We start from the raw sequence: 21,680 nt of genomic DNA on the forward strand, positions 1-21,680 counted from the left end.
TCTGAAAGGGAAGGAACTAACATTAAGGGGGTTTGGAAAAGGCTTTTTGTTGAAGATGGAGTTTTAGATGAGACTTGAAGTTAAGAAAGATTGAAATAAAGAAAGAGAGAGTGTAAAGGGACAGTTAGTGAAAATCCATGAAGCCAGGAAATGGAAATGTCTTTGTTCAAGGAATAGAGGCTAGTATTACTGGGTTGCAGATTTTATGGAGGGGAGTAAAATATGGGAAAAATGGAAAGGTAAGAGACAAGTTATGAAGGGTGTTAAATGCCATACAGATAATTGTATATTTGATCATGTAGGTGACTGGGATCTGCTGGTCAGACCTGCACTTTAGGAAGATTGATTTACAACTGAATGGAGAGTGAAACTGAAGTGGGGGGAGACTTGAGATAGTAATATCAATCAGAAAACTGTTGCAATAATCTAGATATGATCTGAATGCAATGGCCTATACCATCAACATGGTGCAGAATGGAAAGATGATGGTGTTCTTGACAATAATGAGAAAATCAGAAAGCGAATTTAGGGGAAAGATAATAACTTGTTTTGCACATGTTGAGTGTAACATGTCTACAGCACATATAATTTAAGATAAACTATAGGTAGTTGGAGATGTGAGACAGCAGAAAGGTTAGGGATAGACAAGACAACTTGAGGATCATCCACATAGATAATTGAATTCATGTGAACTGATAAGATCACCAGGTACAATTCTACAAAGAGATAGAGAAAAGGGCCCAGCACAAGGTCTTGAAAAACACTTATGTTTAATGAGCAAGAACTATTTGAAAATCCAGCAAAATTGATTAGCCAGACAGGAGAAAAAATCAGGGGAGATCAATGTTATGAAAACCTAGAGAAAGGAATACCAAAGAGAAGAGAGTAATCAACAGTGTTAAAGGTGGGTGGAGAGGTCAAGGAAGAGGAATGAGAAAAGGCCATTGAATTTGGAAATTAAGAACTCATTGAAAACTTTGGCCAAGGCAGTCTCAATTAAATAATGAGGTTGAGAGCCAGACTGCAGAATTAAGAAGAGTTAAAAGGAAAAGAAATGGAGGCATTAGTTGTAGGCAGCCTTCTATTTAGCCACAAAAGGAAGAGGAGATATAGGATAATAGCTGGTAGGGATGGATGAAAACAGGGGAGGACTTTTTGAAGATTGGGGGAAACATGGACCTGTTATTAAGCAGTATAGAAGCAGTCAATAGTCAAGACTGAAAATTACTGAGAGAGAAGGGATGAGTGATAGAGCAATCTTCAGGAAAAGAGAGGCAATGGTTCCACTTATACATGTATTTGCTTTGGGTCACCCTTTCATGTGACATGGAGTAAAAGGGAAGATAGTGTCAGAAAGCATTTGGGTAATGTGAAATATATGAGAATTTAAGAGAGCATTCTCAAAAAAAAGAAAAAAAGAAAAAAAAAAAGAGCATTCTCATCAGATCGCCTCTTTCTCCCCCCACCCCCAATATATTTAATTTTTCCAAATATGTGTAAAGATAGTTTTCAATATTCTTTTCTAAAAAAAAAATAGCTTTTTAATTTCAAAATATATGCACAGTTTTTAAGATTCACTCCTGCAAAACCCTGTTCCAAATTTTTTTCTCCCTCCTTCCTCCCACCCTCTCTCTTAGATAGCAAACAATCCAATACATGTTAAACATGTGCAGTTCTACACATATTTCCACATTTATCAGGCTGCACAAGAAAAATCAGATTATGGGACAGCTAAGTAGCACAGTGGATAGAGCACCAGCCCTAAAGTCAGGAGGACCTGAGTTCTAACTGGTCTCAGACACTTAACATTTCCTAGCTGTGTTAACCTGGGCAAGTCACTTAAACCCCAAATGCCTCAGGAAAAAAAAAATCAGATCAAAAAGGAACAAAAATAAGAAAGAAAACAAAAAGCAAGCAAACAAACAACAACAACAAAAGGTGAAAATACTATGCTATGTTCCACATTCAGTCACCATATTGCTCTCCACCCAAAGGTGGAGATGGCTCTCTGCATCACAAGTCTTTTAGAATTGGCCTGAATCACCTCACAAAGAGCCATGTCCATCAAAATTGATCATCACATAATCTTTCAACATTCATTTTTATATAAGAGGAAATTTTATATCTCTAAAGGCTTCCTTGAATAAAAGAGAGAAAGAGAAGATCAATGAACTGGGCTTACAATTTAAAAAGCTAGAAAAAGAGCAAATTAAAAGCCCCCAATCAAATACTAAACTTGAAATTCTAAAATTAAAAGGAGAAATGAATAAAATTGAAAGTAAAAAACTATTGAATTAATAAATAAAACTAAGAATTGGTTTTATGAAAAAAACAACAAAATAGATAAACCCTTAGTAAATCTGATTTTAAAAAAGGAAAGAAGAAAATCAAATTGTTAGTCTTAAAAATGAAAAGGGAGAATTTTCCACCAATGAAGAGGAAATTAGAGCAATAATTAGGAGTTACTTTGTCCAAATTTATGCCAATAAATTTGATAACCTAAGTGAAATTGATGACTACCTTCAAAAATATAGGCTGCCCAAATTAAGATAGGAAGAAATAAATTGCTTAAATAGTCCCATTTCAGAAAAACAAACAAAACAAGCTATTAAGCAACTCTCTAAGAAAAAATCCCCAGAACCAGATGGATTTACATGTGAATTCTACCAAACATTTAAAGAACAATTAACTCCAATGTTATATAAACTATTTGAAAAAAATAGGGAATGACTTCTACCAAATTCTTTTTATGACATAGACATGGTACTGATACCTAAACCAGGTAGGTTGAAAACAGAGAAATAAAATTATAGACCAATCTCCCTAATGAATATTGATGCTAAAATCTTAAATAAAATATTAGCAAAAAGACTACAGAAAATCATCCCCAGGATAATACACTATGACCAAGTAGGATTTATACCAGGAATGCAGAGCTGGTTTAATATTAGGAAAACTATTAGCATAATTGACTATATCAATAACCAAGTTAACAAAAACCATATGATCATCTCAATAGATGCAGAAAAAGCATTTGATAAAATCCAACATCCATTCCTATTAAAAACACTTGAGAGTATAGGAATGGGCTTTTCCTTAAAATAGTCAGTAGCATCTATTTAAAACCAACAGTAAGCATCATATGTAATGGGGATAAACTGGAACCATTCCAAATAAGATCAGGAGTAAAACAAGGTTGCCTACTATCACCATTATTATTCAATATTGTATTAGAAACGCTAGTCTTGGTAATAAGCATTGAGAAAGAGATTAAAGGAATCAGAGTAGGTAATGAGGAAAGCAAATTATCACTCATTGCAGATGATATGATGGTATACTTAAAGAAACTTAGAGATTCTACTAAAAAGCTATTAGAAATAATCTATACCTTTAGCAAAGTTAGAGGATACAAAATAAACCCACATAAATCATCAGCATTTTTATATATCACTAACAAAATCCAACAGTTAGAGTTACAAAGAGAAATTCCATTTAAAATAATTGCCGATAGTATAAAATATTTGGGAATCTATCTGCCAAGGGAAAGTCAGGAACTGTATGAGCAAAACTACAAAACACTTTCCACACAAATAAAGTCAGATCTAACCTAATGGAAAAATATTAAGTGCTCTTGGATAGGTCGAGCAAATATAATAAAGATGACAATACTACCTAAGCTAATCTATTTATTTAGTGCTATACCAATCAGACTCCCAAAAAACTATTTTAATGATGTAGAAAAAATAACAACAAAATTCATATGGAAAAACAAAAGGTCAAGACAAGTGGTCCTCAAACTTTTTAAATAGGGGGCCAATTCAATGTCCCTCAGACTGTTGCAGCGCCTCACACTCTGGCTCCGCCGCCTCAGCCCAGTGCCGAAAATGTGAGTTGCTAACTTGAGTTTAGGTCAAATGTCACTTTGAGTCTGATTTTGCCATAGGTGGGCCGCATAAACTTCCTCAGCGGGCTGCATCTGGCCCACGGACTGCAATTTGAGGACCCCTGGTCAAGACTTTCAAGGAAACTAATGAAAAAAAAATCAAATGAAGGTGGCCTAACTGTGCCTGATCTAAAACTATATTATAAAGCAGCAGTCACCAAAACTATTTGGTATTGTCTAAGAAATAGACTAGTTGAACCTGTCAGATTGGCTAGAATGACAGGGAAAGGTAATGCAGAATGTTGAAGGGGATGTGGAAAAACAGGGACACTGATACATTGTTGGTGGAATTGTGAATACATCCAGCCATTCTGGAGAGCAATTTGGAACTATGTTCAAAAAGTTATCAAACTGTGCATACCCTTTGACCAGGGCAGTGTTACTACTGGGCTTATATCCCAAAGAGATCTTAAAGAAGGGAAAGGAACCTGTATGTGCCAAAATGTTTGTGGCAACCCTCTTTGTAGTGGCCAGAAACTGGAAACTAAGTGGATGTCCATCAATTGGAGAATGGCTGAATAAATTGTGATATATGAATATTATGGAATATTATTGTTCTGTAAGAAATGACCAACAGGGTGATTTCAGAAAGACCTAGAGAGACTTATATGAACTGATGCTGAATGAAATGAGCAGGACCAGGAAATCGTTGTATACTTCAACAACAATACTATATGATGATCAATTCTGATGGATGTGGCCATTTTCAACAATGAGATGAACCAAATCACTTCTAATAGAGCAGTAATGAACTGAACCAGCTACACCTAGGGAAAGAACTATAGGAAATGAGTATGAACCACTATATAGAATTTCCACTCCATCTATTATTGTTTGTTTGCATTTTTGTTTTCCTTCTCAGGTTATTTTTACCTTATGTCTAAGCCCAATTTTTCTTGTACAGCAAAATAACTGTATGGATATGTATCCATATGTTGTATTTAACATATGCTTTAACATATTTAGCATGTATGGGTCTACTTGCCATCTAGGGGAGGGAATGGGGGGGAAGGAGAGGAAAAGTTGGAACAGAAGGTTTTGCAAAGGTAAATGCTGAAAAATTACCTATGCATTTATCTTGTAAATAAAAAGTTATAATAAGAAAAAAAGAAAAAAAACATTCATTTTTATAAGTCTTTTGTGTTCCAAAATTTTCTCCCTCTTTTCCTTACCTCCCTTCTCTCCAAGATAGCAAGTAATATGATATAGGTTAATTATGTTCAATCCTTTTAAACGTATTTTCATATTTTGTCTTGTTGGGCAAGAAAAATCAGACCAAAAGGGAAAAAACTATGAGAAAGAAAAAAACAAAGTGAAAATAGTATGCTTTGATCCACACTCAGTTTCTATAGTTCTATCTCTGAATATGGATGGCCTTAGTTTTTTTCAATAAAATATGAGTCTAAAAAATGAGTAAAAAAATTACTGAGGGGCTGAGAGGATGGGGAAAAGAAGAATCACAGGAGATTTGAAGAGGGATGAAAAGATTTGGAAAAGCCATTGTGGAAAATGAGATAATGAATCATTTATAGAAGTGTAAAAGAATTGCTTTGCCAAAATAAGCTTATATATATAAAATTGTAGTGGATCTGTTTGCACTTTTTGATTTTCCTTTGGTTTGGTTCAGTGGCATGTATAGCAAAGAAGGTGGATAGTGACAGTAATCCAAAACTAAAGCTTGGCAGTATAAGACTGGTTATATGATAAAGCAATAGATTCAAGAGAAAACCTTGATGTAAAATTGAATTCACTCACTAAGATAAGGAAAAGGATATAACTGCTCAAGTATTTGTTAGTGATATATAAAAATGCTGATGATTTATGTGGATTTATTTTGTATCCTCTAACTTTGGTTTCACAGCACAAAAAATGAAGAGTAGAAACTTCAGTATCAAATTTATACAGTAACATATTAAAAGCAAACAACCCTGAAAGACTTAACAACTGATTAATGCAATGACAATCATAATTCCAGAGTATTCCTGATGAAACATATGCTGTCATACTCTCTACCTCCTGACAGAGAGGGGCAACTCAGGATGTAGTTGTACAAAATAAAATGTTAATTGAAAAACATTTTTATCAAAAGCAAAACAGTCTCCAATACTAGGGGACCCTCCCATTCTCCCTATTTCTTCAAAGATAACTAACACAAATTAGTAATCACATCTGTAAATTATTTCCATTCATCTAGGTCTGGTGACTTGAACTAAGGGAAGGCAGTTAGGTATTCTTTCACAATCTCAATTTTCATGAGTTCCATTTCTCTGGTTAACCATTTAACCATTTTTGTTATGCCCTTTCCAGGTGCATGATTATTCTCCTTGGCAGTGTTAAACAAAAGTAAAATATTTCATTAGTTTTATTCTTTTCATTTCCCAATATCATAATATAACTCTTTCCCCGCTCTTCCAGACTTTCTATTCCCTTTATTTTTTGCTGAGGCAATTGGGGTGACTTGCCTAGGGTCACACAGTTAGGAACTATTAAGTGTCTAAGGTCAGATTTGAACTCAGGTCCTCCTGACTTCAGGGGTGGTGCTCTATCCACTGCACCACTTAGCTGCCCCTCCTTTATTTTTTAAAATAAATTTTTTTCAGTAACATTTTAACTTGGTCTATCCCTTAAAAAAAAAAAAAAAATTTTCCCTCCTGGCCATCATATAACTAAAAAAAATCCTTTTGTTGTCTTTAGCATTTTTTTTTTTTTTTTTTGCAAGATAGAACCTCCAAAAGATGTCCTTTGGGTATTTAAAGATATGAAGCTTGAATGGAAAGCTAAATTTGGAGTTAGGGGTTTTGAGAGCTATTAATATAGAGATGATGACTAAATAGGATAAATTCATCCAAGGAAGCCAATTTGAAAAGCTTCAGAATTCTGATCAATGTAGGGATCAATCATGATGTCAGAAGAATGAAGAAAGAAGCCTCTCGCCAACTCCTTTTAATCCTTGTGCTTTCCTTTTTTTTTTTTTTTTTTTTTTTAATTCTTATTTATCCCAAGTATCTTATTTGTACATATTTGTTTGGTTGTTGTCTTCCCCAATAAACTGTGAGCTCCTTGAAGGCAGGGGCTGTCACTTTTTCTTTTTCTTTTTTTTTGTAACCACAACACTTGGCACAGGACAGGTACTTAATAAATGCTTATATATCTTATATAAGTTATTGCCAGTAGCCTTGACTTTTGTCTCACCACTGAACTATGACTATGGAGGAGAGACTGAGATTAATGACTTTCTAAACTCTGCCTCACTTAAATCCAATTCATTCCTAAGTCAAAACAACACTTTCATGATGTCTTTGGTCCTTCTCTCTGAGAACAAAGGACAAACAAACAACAAAAATCAGCTAACAGTCAGAAGTGATGGCGTAGAGCTGCAGAATGAGATGTACTTTTTCAAACAAGACCAAAATGTTGATTTATTTTGCTTATCTATATTTATTTGTTTCAAGGAAAGTCTAGTGAGGGCTTGAGGAAGAGAAGAAAGTTAGTAGAAAGTAACAGGGATGCAAAAAAGAAAACAAAACAGCATCAACAAAACAGAAAAATTCAAAGAAGAAAAAAAGAGTTCAGAAGGAGGCACAAATAGGACAATTTTGTTACTATTAAATTTAGAATATACACACAAATGTGTGTGTGTATATATATATATATATTATATATGAAATTATATAATATCTATTTTTTAAAAATATTCAGGGTCTTATATACAATTTTCTTTTTTTGTTGACCTTTAAATTTTTTTTTTTGATGTTTGCTAACTTAAAAACAACAAAAATTTTTTTTATAGAATATGGAAGAAAGAAGGAAGCAAGAACTAAACCTTATTTAAAGTATTAATTGATTTTCCTGGTCTTCCTCTCAGGCTATAGGTTACAGAAACCCGTTTCCTCACTTATTCCCTATTTGGTTCTTACAGACTCTATGTAGAACAAATTAAGGTGTATTTTAACATAGCTTGATCACTGTGACTAAACTGTGGAATCAGCTCAAAAAAACTGATTAATCTAGTTTAAAAAAAAAAATCAACAAAGTCTTCTGATGCACAACTTTTCTCCACCCACCCACTCCCCACCCTATACTCCAGCTCTCCCTCTACTTTTTCCCCAGTTCAGTTTCTCTTAAAACTCTATTGTTTGATGTGGAGATTAGAATCAATATGTACCACCAACAAAAAAATCAAGCAAATAATTTGAGGTGCTATACAACTTGCACATCTAGTAGAGAAGGTGAAAGTAGGCATATTTTCAATTGGGGCCCTGTCTTCAATATAAAAAGCCTTATCTACACTAGCATATCAAATGTGGTTGCTGCTAAATCAAATTTCTTGAAATGTAAGTTTTTCTTCTTTCCTAATTACCAACTTAATATTATATTCACAAATCTGGCTACAGCAATCTTCCATGCTCCAGAACACACACACACACACACACACACACACACACACACACACACACACACACACACACACACACACACACCCCTTGGTAGCTAGGCAACATTGACTTAAGGCAAAGGGGAGACAATTTCCAAATAAGTGAAACTCAAAACTGTATTAATTCCTCAGGCTGCTATTATTCATTAAAAATGGACTCACACTAGAATAATATACAATGATTATTGTTTTATTTTAAAATAAGAAAAACTTCCAGATCTGTTTGTTTGGCCTGTTGTTTGAACTTGTATTTTAATAATAATAATAATATAATAATGAGAAGTGAAGAAAACATATATCACAAAAGATAGATTGAAACAAAATAGATGTCCTTGAAGAAAGTACATGTTGCTTGCTTCTGAGACTTTTATGTTTCTTAGTACCGGTCCAATTTTTCTTTTTTTGGCTTATAACACTGTATTCTCCAATCTCTCCCAAAATCCATTGGGGATCAGCTTCTGTTTAGCTATTGGCTCCTATAATTCATTTGTCCACTCTCCAGAGCCATGTGGAATGACAATTCCTAATGTTTTATCAGTGGTGTACATAGGACACCAACACAGTCCACAGAAAAAATGTTAAAAGGGAGTCAGCTTGCAAGTTCAATCTACACAGCAGCAAAAACTTGGTTTGACTTGTTAGCCCCACTCATGTGATTTTTATAATGATCTGTTTTGCAGTTATCTGAGTGGGGGTATTGGAGTTGAGTGCTAATATGACACAGTCAATACTTCCCCTTTTAAGTATAAGGCTAATCAGAGACAAAGCAAAGCTTCCACTGATCCCACAAAGGACACACACAGTCACCTCTGATTTATATTCAATTTGGGGAAAAAAAACGTTTTCTCATCATCCTGCAATATTGTTGCCCTCTAGAGACTTGAAAAGAAATAACTATGTAGAATAAAATAACTGATGGGCTCAGGACATAGAAAACAATTCAGGACTTAGGGAGAATGAGTTTGAAGAATAAATTTGACATTTAGAAAACAACTCTCTATGGGCAACAGTAAAACCAGGCATGATCTAAAAATAAAGGTAGGCATGTGTTACAAAATAGAGTAAACTTTTCTTCGTGTTCAGAGCAATCATACCCTCTAATTTACACAGAACTCTCATTCAGCCAGGGTCAGATTTTTTGATTGCAGCTTATCCGTTTCTTGTCCAATATTTCTTTCAACAGTGTCACACTGAGCTAGGAAGGCCTGTAAAAACAAAAAGACAAGGCAAAGTGAAATTAAATCAAGTCAGTCTATGTTTAGTACCAACTACTGCAAGCTGAGATCTCTGATAGGCACTATCGTAGTCAGAGAAATAACAAGAAATGAGCCTCACCCTCATGTATACATCCTTGTTGGAAGCCATAGTTACTATACATTAACAATATACTGATTAGTTAATGTAAAATGGCACAGAATTAAGTGGGTCATTGTGTAGTATGGACTCTTAAATAGCACAAGGAGTTTTAAGAAAGATCAACAATGGAGAGAAGAGAAGCCATTTCAGTTAGAGAAACAAAACCAAGTCTTGTCATGGAAATACGAATTAAAATAGTAACAAAAACTCACAGAAGGCAGCTAGGAAGAGTCAGTCAAGAAGCATTTATTAGATGCTTATTACACATTAGATTTCATGCTAAGCCCTGGGAACACACCTCAAAAAAGGCAAAAAAAACCAATCCTTGCCCTCAAGCAGCTCACATTCTAAAAGGAAAGACAATTGGAAAGACGTCCTTGTAAAGGTGGTGTAAAGATGTACATAAGATGTAATATGGTCTCAGAAGGAAGGGACCAACAGTGGATGGAAGCGGGAGAAGATTGGGTAGAAGAGGAATAGGATTTCATCCAAGAGAGTATCAGTATTGAGGCAATACACCAAAACCTATGGGACTGCACCTAAAGCAATACTTAGGGAAATCTCTATTTATAAGGAGTTTAAGTTCTCATTTTCTCTCTGTCTCTATCCCTTCTCTCTCTCCTATATCTATTTCTCAACACACACACACACACACACACACACACACACACACACACACACACACACATATAGTACATATATTTATATATGACATATAAATATATTTACTATTTATTTATAAACAAGTATGTAGATATATAGACACAACCACACACATTTTAATGTTATATCCATGTTACACATATTAATATATGTGTGTAACATATACATATAGAGTAATGTATATACAGGAGAAGTATAAGGAGAAGAAATAAAACTAGTACTTGTCAGGACTGTCGTCATGGGGCCTGTTCAGGTATGGACTGGACTAGATGGCTTTGAGATCCCTTCCAACTCTGAGGTTCTATTCTTGAAAGGACAAAGAAAAATAGAGAAGGGAAACCTTAGACCGGTAGACAGCGTACACGTTGGGCCCTGCTGTTCTCTCTGCCTGGCCTCATTTAGTGTCCACTACTAGCCATGAGCCTTCAAACAGTGCCTGGTCTTGCTGTTACAAGAGAAGCCAGTCTGAGACCACGGTGCACAGAAAACACTCTTAGGAGAAAGAATGAATGTGGCCCCATACAAGCAGCGAAGCTCTGGGGAGACAGAATGAATCATCTAACAGTAGGCTCTTCAACAACCTATTTTCTTGCTGACCTACATCCTCGATTCTCTGTTCCTGAGTGGCCTGCAGCACACATCAGGTGGACACTTCTAGTACCTTTTGAATTCAGTTGTAATTAGTTTCCCGCTTCCATTTCCACCCTTTGAACCCTGGTGCTCCAAAGATATCTTGGCTAGTTTGGCCTGGTCCTTTAGCTGATGCTTCCTTGGGCCCCCTTTGGAAGCCTGCCCCTTTGTCCTCGGACTCCTTTGTCCTTTTTGGCACATGGGGGCCCACCCTATTTTCTCATCAATTAAATTTACCTTGAAGACTGTGCCAAAGTCTTGTCTTCTATGAAGCTAATCCCCTCCCAGAGTAGATGAGAGCTCCTATTTCTCAACCCCCCCTCACCACACTGTCTACATTTCAGGCACTGACTTCTCCTAATGAGACAATAGATGAAGGTTTGTAATTTTTTTTTTCCATCATAGCTTCTCTGCAAAGAATTTTGTATCTGGAGGATATGTTAATGAAAGAAGCTCCATAAATCAGTCTGAATTAATAAATGTCTGGATTTTGAGTCAGAGGATGTGGATTCAAATGTCAGCTCTGCTGCTTGTGGGAGACTGAGCAAGTTTTCCCATCTCTAAAATGACAAAGACAGATTAGCACTCCTATAAGGTTCCTCCTCTAAATACATCCATGACTTGTAAAACAGTCACAATAAGTGTGAATCAATGAAAATGTCTCATCTTTTGGGATTGCAGTCAAATTCTCAATTAACTAATTATAAAGGGTAGTAACCAAAAAATAGGATATTTTTCATAGGTTCAGGAAAGTTTTCCTTCCTAATAGAAGGATATTAGCTAAGAAAGCTAAAAATAGTTAAGAAAGAAAGAAATAAGCTCTAAGGAATTGGATTTCCCTTCAGCTTCTATTCTTCCCTACATAATTAACAAATCCAAGCACAGGAAAGTTATTGGCAGGTGTTTTCTAACATTTGCCCTGTGGCTAATCTTGAACAAAAGTCTTACTGAATTGTCATCTATCAAGCATACAGAAAATGCCAACAAAATCTGTCATCTTCTCCACAACTTACCTGAACCTTTTTCACCAATCCCTTTCTTTTCAGTCTACAGTCTCTGAAAGCTTCTGGAAGAGTCTGCAGAAATATAAACTGATATATGAATAATGCTCAACAAAATCACCACAAGAAATAATAGTGCGTGTGAAAACAATCACTATGGGTGTTGAGGTCATGTGGTACAGTGGAAAAAGCATTGGCTCTCAAGTCAGAAGTCTCTAGATTAATTAAGACAACTCTGAGATACCACTACACACCTCTCAGATTGGCTAAGATGACAGGAAAAGATGACGAATGCTGAAGGGGATTTGGGAAAATTGGGACACTGATACATTGTTGGTGGAGTTGTGAACAGATCCAACTATTCTGGAGAACAATTTGGAACTATGCTCAAAAAGTTATCAGACTGTGCATACCCTTGGACCCAGCAGTGTTACTAGGTGGGCTTATATCCCAAAGAGATCTTAAAGGACGGAAAAGAGCCCACATGTGCAAAAATGTTTGTGGCAGCCCTTTTTATAGTGGCTAGAAACTGGAAACCGAGTGGATGCCCATCAGTTAGAGAATGGCTGAATAAGTTATGGTATATGAATGATATGGAATACTATTGTTCTGTAAGAAATGACTATCAGGATGATTTCAGAGGCCTGAAGAGACAAATAAACTGATGCTGAGTGAAATGAGCAGAACCAGGAGATCATTATACACAGCAACAACAAAACTTTACAATGATCAATTCTGATGGACGTGGCTCTCTTCAACAATGAGATGAACCAAATCAGCTCCAACTGTTCAGTGATGAAGAGAGCCATTTACACCCAGAGAAAGGCCTGTGAGAACTGAGTGTGGACCACAATATAGCATTCTCACTCTTTCTGTTGTTTGCTTGCATTTTGTTTTCTTAGGATTTTTTTCCTTCTTGATCTGATTTTCCTTGTGCAGCAAGATAACTGTATAAATATGTACATGTATATTGGATTTAACGTATATTTTAACATAATTAACATGTATTGGACTACCTGCCATCAAAGGGATGGGGTGGGGAGAAGGAGGAGATAATTTGGAACAGAAGGCTTTGCAAGGGTCAATGTTGAAAAATTACCCATGCATATGTTTTGTAAATAAAAAGCTTTAATAATTAAAAAAAGAAATCTCTGGATCCATTTTGGATGATGTTGGCAAGTCCTTTTATTTTCCTCAACCTCAGTTTTCTCATTATAAAATGAGGGGAAGTTGTAATAGTTGCTCTATATACTCTCTAAGGTTTCTTCTAATTCTGTACCTGGGATCTTATGATTCTATTTTTAACAAACCTAGTTTATGTTAATGTTAAAGAGTTTGTCACTTTATGAAGTGACAATTCTCTTTAAAAATGCAAACTGCAACTATTTACAGTCTCTAAAAGTTGCCTATGTCCATACATATTACACACCATTTACTTAGCTACTCCAGCCCTCATGATAAATCCCTTTCCTTGTTTTTCCTATACTGCATAGGCAAACACTGTTAATACATGATCCATTCTTCAACTGTTTTGTTTAGCTATCTACACTGTAAGCTCAATAAGGGCACTCTACCTTAAAACTATTTTAGGTTATTAGACAATGATTCTCTGGATTTCCAAGTTACCACTGTGACCTGCTTGACAGAACAGACTGTTACTGGTCAAAGGTATGAGAAAAGAGTGAAAAATGATCCAACAGTCCCAGTAGTAGAGCAGGAGTAGTACCGAAGGTGTGAGCCAGAGTCCCATGTATAACATGTTGCTACATTGTCACACAAAAAGTTGACTCAGGATGTAGCTCATTTTCCTAAGTCAATCAGTTGCTCCAACTGACATTTCCTTTTAATATCCTATGGATTTCTTGGCTCCTGACTGCTCAAAGTCCTATTACATTTTCTTATTTTCTTGGTCCTGTGTCTTTTTGATTCTTGACTGGTTAGCTGGATTCAATATACTGTCGTACTCTTTTTGTCAAAGAATCAGAAGCATTTTTGTTTAGAAAGGGCAGCGAGGCGGTTCAGTAAATAGAGAACTAGCCCTAAGAAGAGGAGAAAAATAATTAGGAGGAAGAAGAAGGAAGAAGAGGAGGAAAAATGAAGAAGAGGAAGAAGAGGAGGAAGAAAAAGGAGAAAGAGGAGGAAAAGAGGGAGGGGATCATGAGGAGCACATGAGGACGACGACATGGACATGAGGAAGAGGAGGAGGAGAACATGAGGAGGAGGAGGAGGAGAAAGAGAAAGAAAAGAGAGAAGAGGAGAGGAGGAAAGAAACAGGAGGCGAGAAAGAAGAAGAGGAAGAGAAAGGGGGGAAAAGAAAGAAGAAGGGCTCCAAGTATTTCTTTGGCTTGGGTCATTCCCATATCTGGTCTCTTAATGTTCTGCTTTCAGCCTTATCTTAAATCTACCAAGCCCTGTACCTATTATTGCCTCCATACCCTGGCACTCATCATCTTAATATGGTTAAGCAGAAAAGATAATGTCTTCTCTTTATCCCTTATTGTGAGATGAAGAGAAATTGTGGAGAAATGAGGCTGTGAAAATAAAAATTTGACCAGTGGTTGGATATGTATGGTGGAAAGGAAAAAGTCAAGATTAAGGCTGAGGCTCTAAACTTAGGTGACATCAAGGACAACAGTGAACTCAACAGAAATAGATAAATTTGGAGGAAGGGACAAATTTAGCCCCAAAAATGGAGTTCTATTTGGGACATGTTAAGTGTGAGATGTCCATAAGGCAGATGGAACTCTGGTTAGGAGAAATTCATACTGAATATAAAGATGTGGGAGTCACCTACAAAAAGATGATAGTTGAACTGGTAAGAAGTATGATAGAACACTAAGGGGGTATACAGAAAGGAAAGGAAAAGAACAGAAAGGACGGAATAGAAGAGAATATGGAGGAATACTCAGACTTGTGGAGAAAGAATTAGGTGATAAAACAGCAGAAAGCATGGTAGTAGTACAGGAAAAAAAAATCCGTTTTTTTCCTCTGACCTACTTTTTCTCTTGTCCAACAAGTTGTCTATTCTCCAGCTGTACAATATTCTTCTATCTGACCTCCCCTTCCCTGGAATCCTCTGTATCCAGAATCTTCTATTCCAGGCTAGAAATTTGCAATTGTCTAGCTAAATTGTTGTCAACTTCAACTGTGACTCCAGGAGTGGGAAATGGATCAGGCCCCCTATCATTATAGCTGCCTGCCCAATCCACAACTCTCTTCCCTCTCAAAAAAATGAGCCTTTCTTTGTAACAAAAATAAGTATTGTCAAGCAAAACAAAGTTACACATTAGTTGTATCTGAAAATGTATGTGTCATTTTGCAGCTACAATCCACAATATCTCTTCTAAGAGGTGAGAATAATGTTTCATATCAAAGGTTTTCTGGGAACTGTTTTGAGAATTCTGAATATTATTTCCTCTTACAGTACCATAGTTATTGAATGAATTCTTCTCTTGATTTTGCTCCTTTCACTCTGAATCAGTCCATAAACATCATCTTAAGTCACTATGTCTGACCCTTTCATCATTTCTTACAGTGCAATAATATTCAATAATACTTTGTTCAGTCATTCCCTAATATTTTCGAGTTTTCTTTTCTTTTTTTTGTGTGCTTACAACAGAAAATATCTCTACAGCCATTCCCTACTGTGTTTCTATTTTTTTGTTATAATAAAAAGAACTATTTAAATCTTTTTGTACATGTTGGTCTTTTTCTCTCTTTTTCTGATCCCTTTGGAATATACATCTACATATATATATATAGTAATGAGGTTACTGGATCAAAGAATATGCACCCTTTAACGAATTTTGGAGATTAGTTTGAAATTGCTTTCCAGAATGGCTGAATCAATTCAAAATTCCATCAGTCATGCATTAGGCCTTCCTTGGCTTCTCCAACAATTGTCATTTTCCATTTGTCTAATTCTCATCAATCTAATAGGTGAGATAGAACCTCAAAAATGTTTTAATATGCATTTCTCTTATTAGAGATTTGGAATATTTTTTCAATTCATGACTCAGAGTTTTCATTTCTTCTTTTGAAAATTGTCTGCAGTGATTCAAGGCAATTCCAATAGACTTGGGATGGAAAATGCCATCTGCATACAGAGAGAGAACTATGGAGACTGAATATGGATAAAAACCTAGTATTTTCACCTTTTTCTTTTGTTTTATTCTTGTGGTTTTTTCCCCCTTTTGGCCTGATTTTTTCTTGCACAAAATGATAAATATAGAAATGTTTAAGAGAACTGTACGTATTTAATCACTATTAGATTGCTTCTTGTCTTGGGGAGGGGGAAGGTAAAAGTGGGAGGAAACAAGATTTGGAACACTAAGTCTTTAAAAAGTGAATGTTGAAAACTACATGAATTTTAGGGGCGGCTAGGTGGCACAGTGGATAGAGCACCAGCCTTGAATTCAGGAGGACCCGAGTTCAAATCTGGTCTCAGACACTTAATGCTTCCTAGCTGTGTGACCCTGGGCAAGTCACTTAACCCCAGCCTCAAAAAAAAAAAAAAAAAAAAGAAAACTACATGAATTTGGAAAAATAAAATACTATTGGACCAAAAAGAAAATTATCTATTCAAAACCTTTGACCATTTATCATTGGGGAATTGATTTTTGTTACATATTTATATCAATTCTCTATATATCTTAATAGAAGACTTCTATTAGAGAAATTTGTTACAAAGATTTTTCTTGCCAGCCCACTATTTTCATCCTAATTCTAACTACCATTGATAACTGTTTCTACAAAACCTTTTCAATTTTATGTAACAACATTGCCTATTTTATCCCTGCCCCTTGAATTAAATTTTTTTCTCCTCTGTGTAGCTCTGAAATGTCCTTTTCTTCTCTAGTTTGCTTATGATATGGCCTTTTACATTTAGGTCCTCAAATAATATCCTCAGATAGATATACTATTATACAGCAAATTGTCTCTTTTCCCTGCATTTATATATCAAACTAATTCTTTATGGTTGATTCCTTTCTTCATCCTGTTCACATCTCTGGGCTGTATACTCACCTTCCTAACCCACGTCCTGTGCCAGCTCTCTTTCATTCCCACTGCTTTGGTATTACATTTGTTTTTCATCAACACCTCCCAATTACCTTGAGTTCTGATCTCTGTACACCAAAACTATTAATGCAAGATATACTATGACCATGGCTGGTTCTAGATCTTGGGCCATTTTGGCTGGCCATTTATTATCTATATTCCACTGCTGTATGGCAGAATGATAGAATGGACATTAGAGATAACCATTTCACTTTATAGTTGAGAAAACCCAGGGTGGGAAATAGGGGATGAAAAGAAAGGAACCCTCCTTAGATGACTCTCTTAAGGGTCACATGGCTAATTAATGGTAGAGCCAAAAATCTGAGTCTTCTGGATTCTAGAACTTCAGGTAGCTTTTTACTCTTCTACTATTCCTTTCCAGACCACAGAAATAATTGCTGGTCTAGGGAGATCTCTTGATACCAAACTTACTATCTTCAGAACTCAGTCCCTTTCCTTAAAGCCTTGACAAATGCTGGCAGGACTAATATGTTTTAGTTGTTTAATTTTGCAGATAACTGCATTTAAACAGAAAAACTTTTATTTATAAAATATATTATTGTTGTGATTCATTATTAAATATTAATATTAGTGCTGATGCTCATAAGAACCTACATTTCTATAGTACTAAAAGATTTATAAAGCACTTTTCTAAGAATAACTCCATTAGGTAATATGGCAGGTTATCATTGTTCTGGAAACTGAGGCACAAATTACGTTATTGGTGAATGCTGAAGCTCTAACTTGAAGATTCTTGGGCTCCCTGCCCAATACTCTTATTTTCTTGTGATGGGAATGTAGCTTTAGAGATGGACAGAACTTTGGAGCCGATCTCATCCAATCTCACGTAGTAGAACAAGAAACAGATTCAGAAAGGTGGTTCCACCCAAGGTCACACAGCAGTTACTAGTACAACTAAAATGGCTGGAGAAAAGACCCAGGTTAGAATGGAGACAGAAAGATCAAGCAATGAGTAAATCAAGAACTGACTCAATTGTTTCTGCATCTTTTCTTTTGTTCCACTCTTGCATCTGATCATGTTTGGAAGCATGTTAGGTATTGAGATCATTTCAGCAAAGAAGTTCAGAAATTTGGCTAGACAGAAAACTACCTTAACCCTATTATGCTAAATTTAAAATTACATAATTTGAAGAGGCAAGCATGAATTAGTTTTACCAAACCTGTAGCTACAAACTTAAGTATTTAGGCTGGAGTAGGTAAGGTTCTGAGTCAAAGGTTTCAAGTGTGTGGTCCCCCAAGTCAATCCCAAACTAAATTAAAATGTAACTGAGAGATATTTAATAACATAAAGAAAGGCACAATAAAATATATATTATATTTGAAAAGAAAGTTGATATGCAATCCTCAGGGATCTTTATGTATAGAACAGTGCTCCTGCCCCATTTCTATTTGAATTGAACACCATTGGCCCTGGTGATGACAGCTATTGCCAACATTATAAGTATTACAGGTCAGCTCTAATGTTATTTTTAAAAAAAAGTTTTATTGATGAATTTTGTTTTTATAAAGAAGAATCCCTCATTCCCTAATTGATGTGGTCAAAGGATATGAACAGACAATTTTCAGATGAAGAAATTAAAGCTATTTCAAGTCATATGAAAATAAATGCTCTAAAAAATTACTGATTAGAGAAATGCAAATTAAGAAAACTCTGATAGCATACCTCTCAGATTGGCTAAAATGACAGGAAAAGATAATGATGAATGTTGGAGGGAATGTGGGAAAACTGGGACACTAATACATTGTTGGTAGAGTTGTGAACAGATCCAGTCATTCTGAAAAGCAATTTAGAATCATGTCCCAAAGGGCTATCAAACTGTATAGCCTTTGATCCAGCAGTGTCTCCACTGGGCCTATATCCCAAAAGGAAGGAAAGGTACCCACATGTGCAAAAATGTTTGTAGCAACCCCTTTTTGTAGTGACAAGGAACTGGAAACTGAATGGATGCCTATCAACTGGAGAATGATTGAATACATTATTGTATATGAAGGTAATGGAATATTATTTTTCTATAAGAAATAATCAGTAAATTGATTTCAGAAAAGCTCAGAAAGACTTATAGGAACTGATGCTGAGTGAAGTTAGCAGAACCAAAAAAAATTGTACATAGTAACAATATTAGGTGATGATCAACCATGATGGACTTAGCTCTTTTCAACAACGAGGTGATTCAAGGCAATTCCAAAAGTGTCGGGATGGAAAGAGCCCTCTGCATCCAGAGAGAGAACTATGGATCCACTGAATGTGGATCAAAACATAGTATTTTCACCTTTCTTTTGTTGTTGTTTGTTTTTTCTTTTGTTTTTTCTTTCTTGAGTTTCTTCTCTTTTGATCTGATTTTTCTTGCACAACAAGACAAGTATGGAAATATGTTTAAAAGAATAGTACATATTTAACTTAAATCAGATTGCTTGCTGTTCGGGGAAAGGAAGAAGGAAGGGAGGGAGGGAGAAAAATTTGGAACACAAGGTTTTACAAAAATGAATTATGAAAACTATCTTTACATGTATTTGGGAAAAAAATACTATTTAAAAAAAAAAGGTTCCTCCCCACTTTGAAATGTTGTGATTTCATTGCTTCTTAGAAAATCCATCTCATGGAGGTTGGAGAAAGCAAGAGAGAGAGTGGAACTAAAAATCATTTTCATTCCTCAGTGATTGTTTTTTTCTTAAGTTTTACAGTGAAGCATTAAAGAATCACAAATTCAGATACAGAAAGGCCCTTAGAAATTCCAACCATCTTATTTTAAAGAGAAAGAAATGATTTAAATTCCTCCTTCATTTGCTGCCTTTGTACTTGCTGGACAGACCCTCTCAAATGCCCTATTTTATTGATGCCAATTTATATACAAAAAAACACTGGCAATTCTTATATTCAGAGAGCTTGTTTCTCCAGGGATGTACTCTTCCCTGATAATTGATATTGTAGATACTCTTGTAGTTCTTAGATTTTTTTAAAATCCAGAATCATTCAAAGATTAAAAGCAAATGAGGATGGACACATGCTCACAATATTTGATTATAGTACCTAATATAATGAGATAATTTTTTAGTTTCTAAGCTCTCATAAAGTCAAGAAAGGAAGTAATTTGTTAGAGAAAATAAAAAATCTGGGCAGCTAACTGGTATAATGGATAGATCACTAGTCGTGAAGTCAGGAGGACCTGAGTTGAAATCTGGCCTCAGACATTTAACACGTCCTAGCTGTTTGACCTTGGGCAAGTCACTTAACTTCAACTGCCTCCCAAAAAAGGAAAAAAAAAAATCTAAGATCATAGATTTAGACCTGAAAGGGAACTAAAAATCCATCCAGTCTAAACCCTTCATTTTAGTTGGAGAAGTAGATTTGCCCATGCTCATACAGGTACTAAGTGGTAAAGTTCAGGTTTAGATTCATGATTTCTGATACCAAATCTAACAGCAATCAAATGGCTCAGTGGTTGGAGAGCTGGGTCTGAAGCCAAGACTACCTGTGTTCAAATCTAATCTCTGGGAAGTCATTTAAGTAAGTTTGCTTTAAACTACTGGAGAATGAAATGAGATAATACTCCAGTATTTTTGCCAAGAAAACCCCATGGCCAATAGTAGTGTGCCATGCGGTCATGAAGAATTATTGTACATTGTTCCAACCACCATGTATGACTTCAAACCTAGCATTTTTCCAACTATTCTAATCTGTATTTCATAGTGGGAAGAAAAAAAGAACTTTGTAAGACCTGTCACAGACATGCCCTTGGAGAAATAGGCTTCTTCCAAAGATGGAAAAAAAATCATAAAGTGATTTGTAAACCTTCCAGTGCCATATATATATATATATATATATATATATATATATATATATATATATAATCAAGCATAAATAATATGATTATTATTATTTCTGGCAGCTGGTAACAGTAAATAGTTATTTCAATAGACATCAGCTGGTGACTGGACCCCCAAGGAGTCAGGGAGTGAGATCAAAATATAGAATAGCCATTATCTGACTTCAAAACTGAGCTGAGACTCTCAGCAGGAAACTAGATCAAATAATGGTACTTTATAAGTACATGGAAAATGCCTTGAAATATCAGTGAAGAATCAGCTCTAAAAGCCATCACCATAGCTGACCTTCCCAGGATAAGCACCTCCAGATCAATGAGGAAGTCCACTTTTTCTAATGACAGAAAGGATACCTACCGTTGGGTATCCAGGTGAAACGCTTTCTGTCACTTTGGGACATATGCAGCAACGGAAGAAAAGTTGGACAGGAGGGAGATGAGGACTGCAAGTCCTGCTCAGCAAGAGGGGCCTGGCAGATATTGTAAGTCTATAAAGGCAGAGAAGGGATCAAGGTATGGGAACCTGAACCATGGGGCAGAAGCCTTTCAGGCATTCTGGTAGTTGGTGACCAGGAGGTGGTAAAGGCAAGATTATAACTAATAAGTTATAATCTTATTTTCCAATGGGATAAGTGGTTGATAGGACTACAGTCATGGTCAAGTGCAGACTCATTTCTGAAAGCTCTTAATTTTGAATATAATTTTTGAGGGGCCCTAAATAACAAACAAATCCCCCAAGCCCTTCTCTAGCC

General features: G+C 35.7%; 1 protein-coding gene across 5 annotated transcripts in view; it reads right to left on the bottom strand.

Annotated features, from left to right (window-relative positions):
- Positions 1-8,547: 8,547 nt before the first annotated feature.
- Positions 8,548-21,680, bottom strand: part of BAG1 (BAG cochaperone 1) — a 40,681-nt gene continuing 27,548 nt past the window's right edge. For 2 of the 5 annotated variants that reach the window (XM_074281630.1, XM_074281632.1), the window contains 2 exons: positions 12,041-12,103; positions 8,548-9,583 (listed from right to left, as the gene is read on the bottom strand). In XM_074281630.1, the coding sequence (XP_074137731.1) occupies positions 9,494-9,583; positions 12,041-12,103 (153 nt within the window). In that variant the 3' untranslated portion in view covers positions 8,548-9,493. Of the gene's footprint in view, positions 9,584-10,618; positions 10,704-12,040; positions 12,104-21,286; positions 21,417-21,680 lie in introns of all 5 variants that reach the window. The other 3 variants (XR_012484667.1, XM_074281629.1, XM_074281631.1) reach the window with 3 other exon arrangements.

Source organism: Sminthopsis crassicaudata, chromosome 1, assembly GCF_048593235.1.
Source record: "Sminthopsis crassicaudata isolate SCR6 chromosome 1, ASM4859323v1, whole genome shotgun sequence".
NCBI lineage: Eukaryota > Metazoa > Chordata > Mammalia > Dasyuromorphia > Dasyuridae > Sminthopsis > Sminthopsis crassicaudata.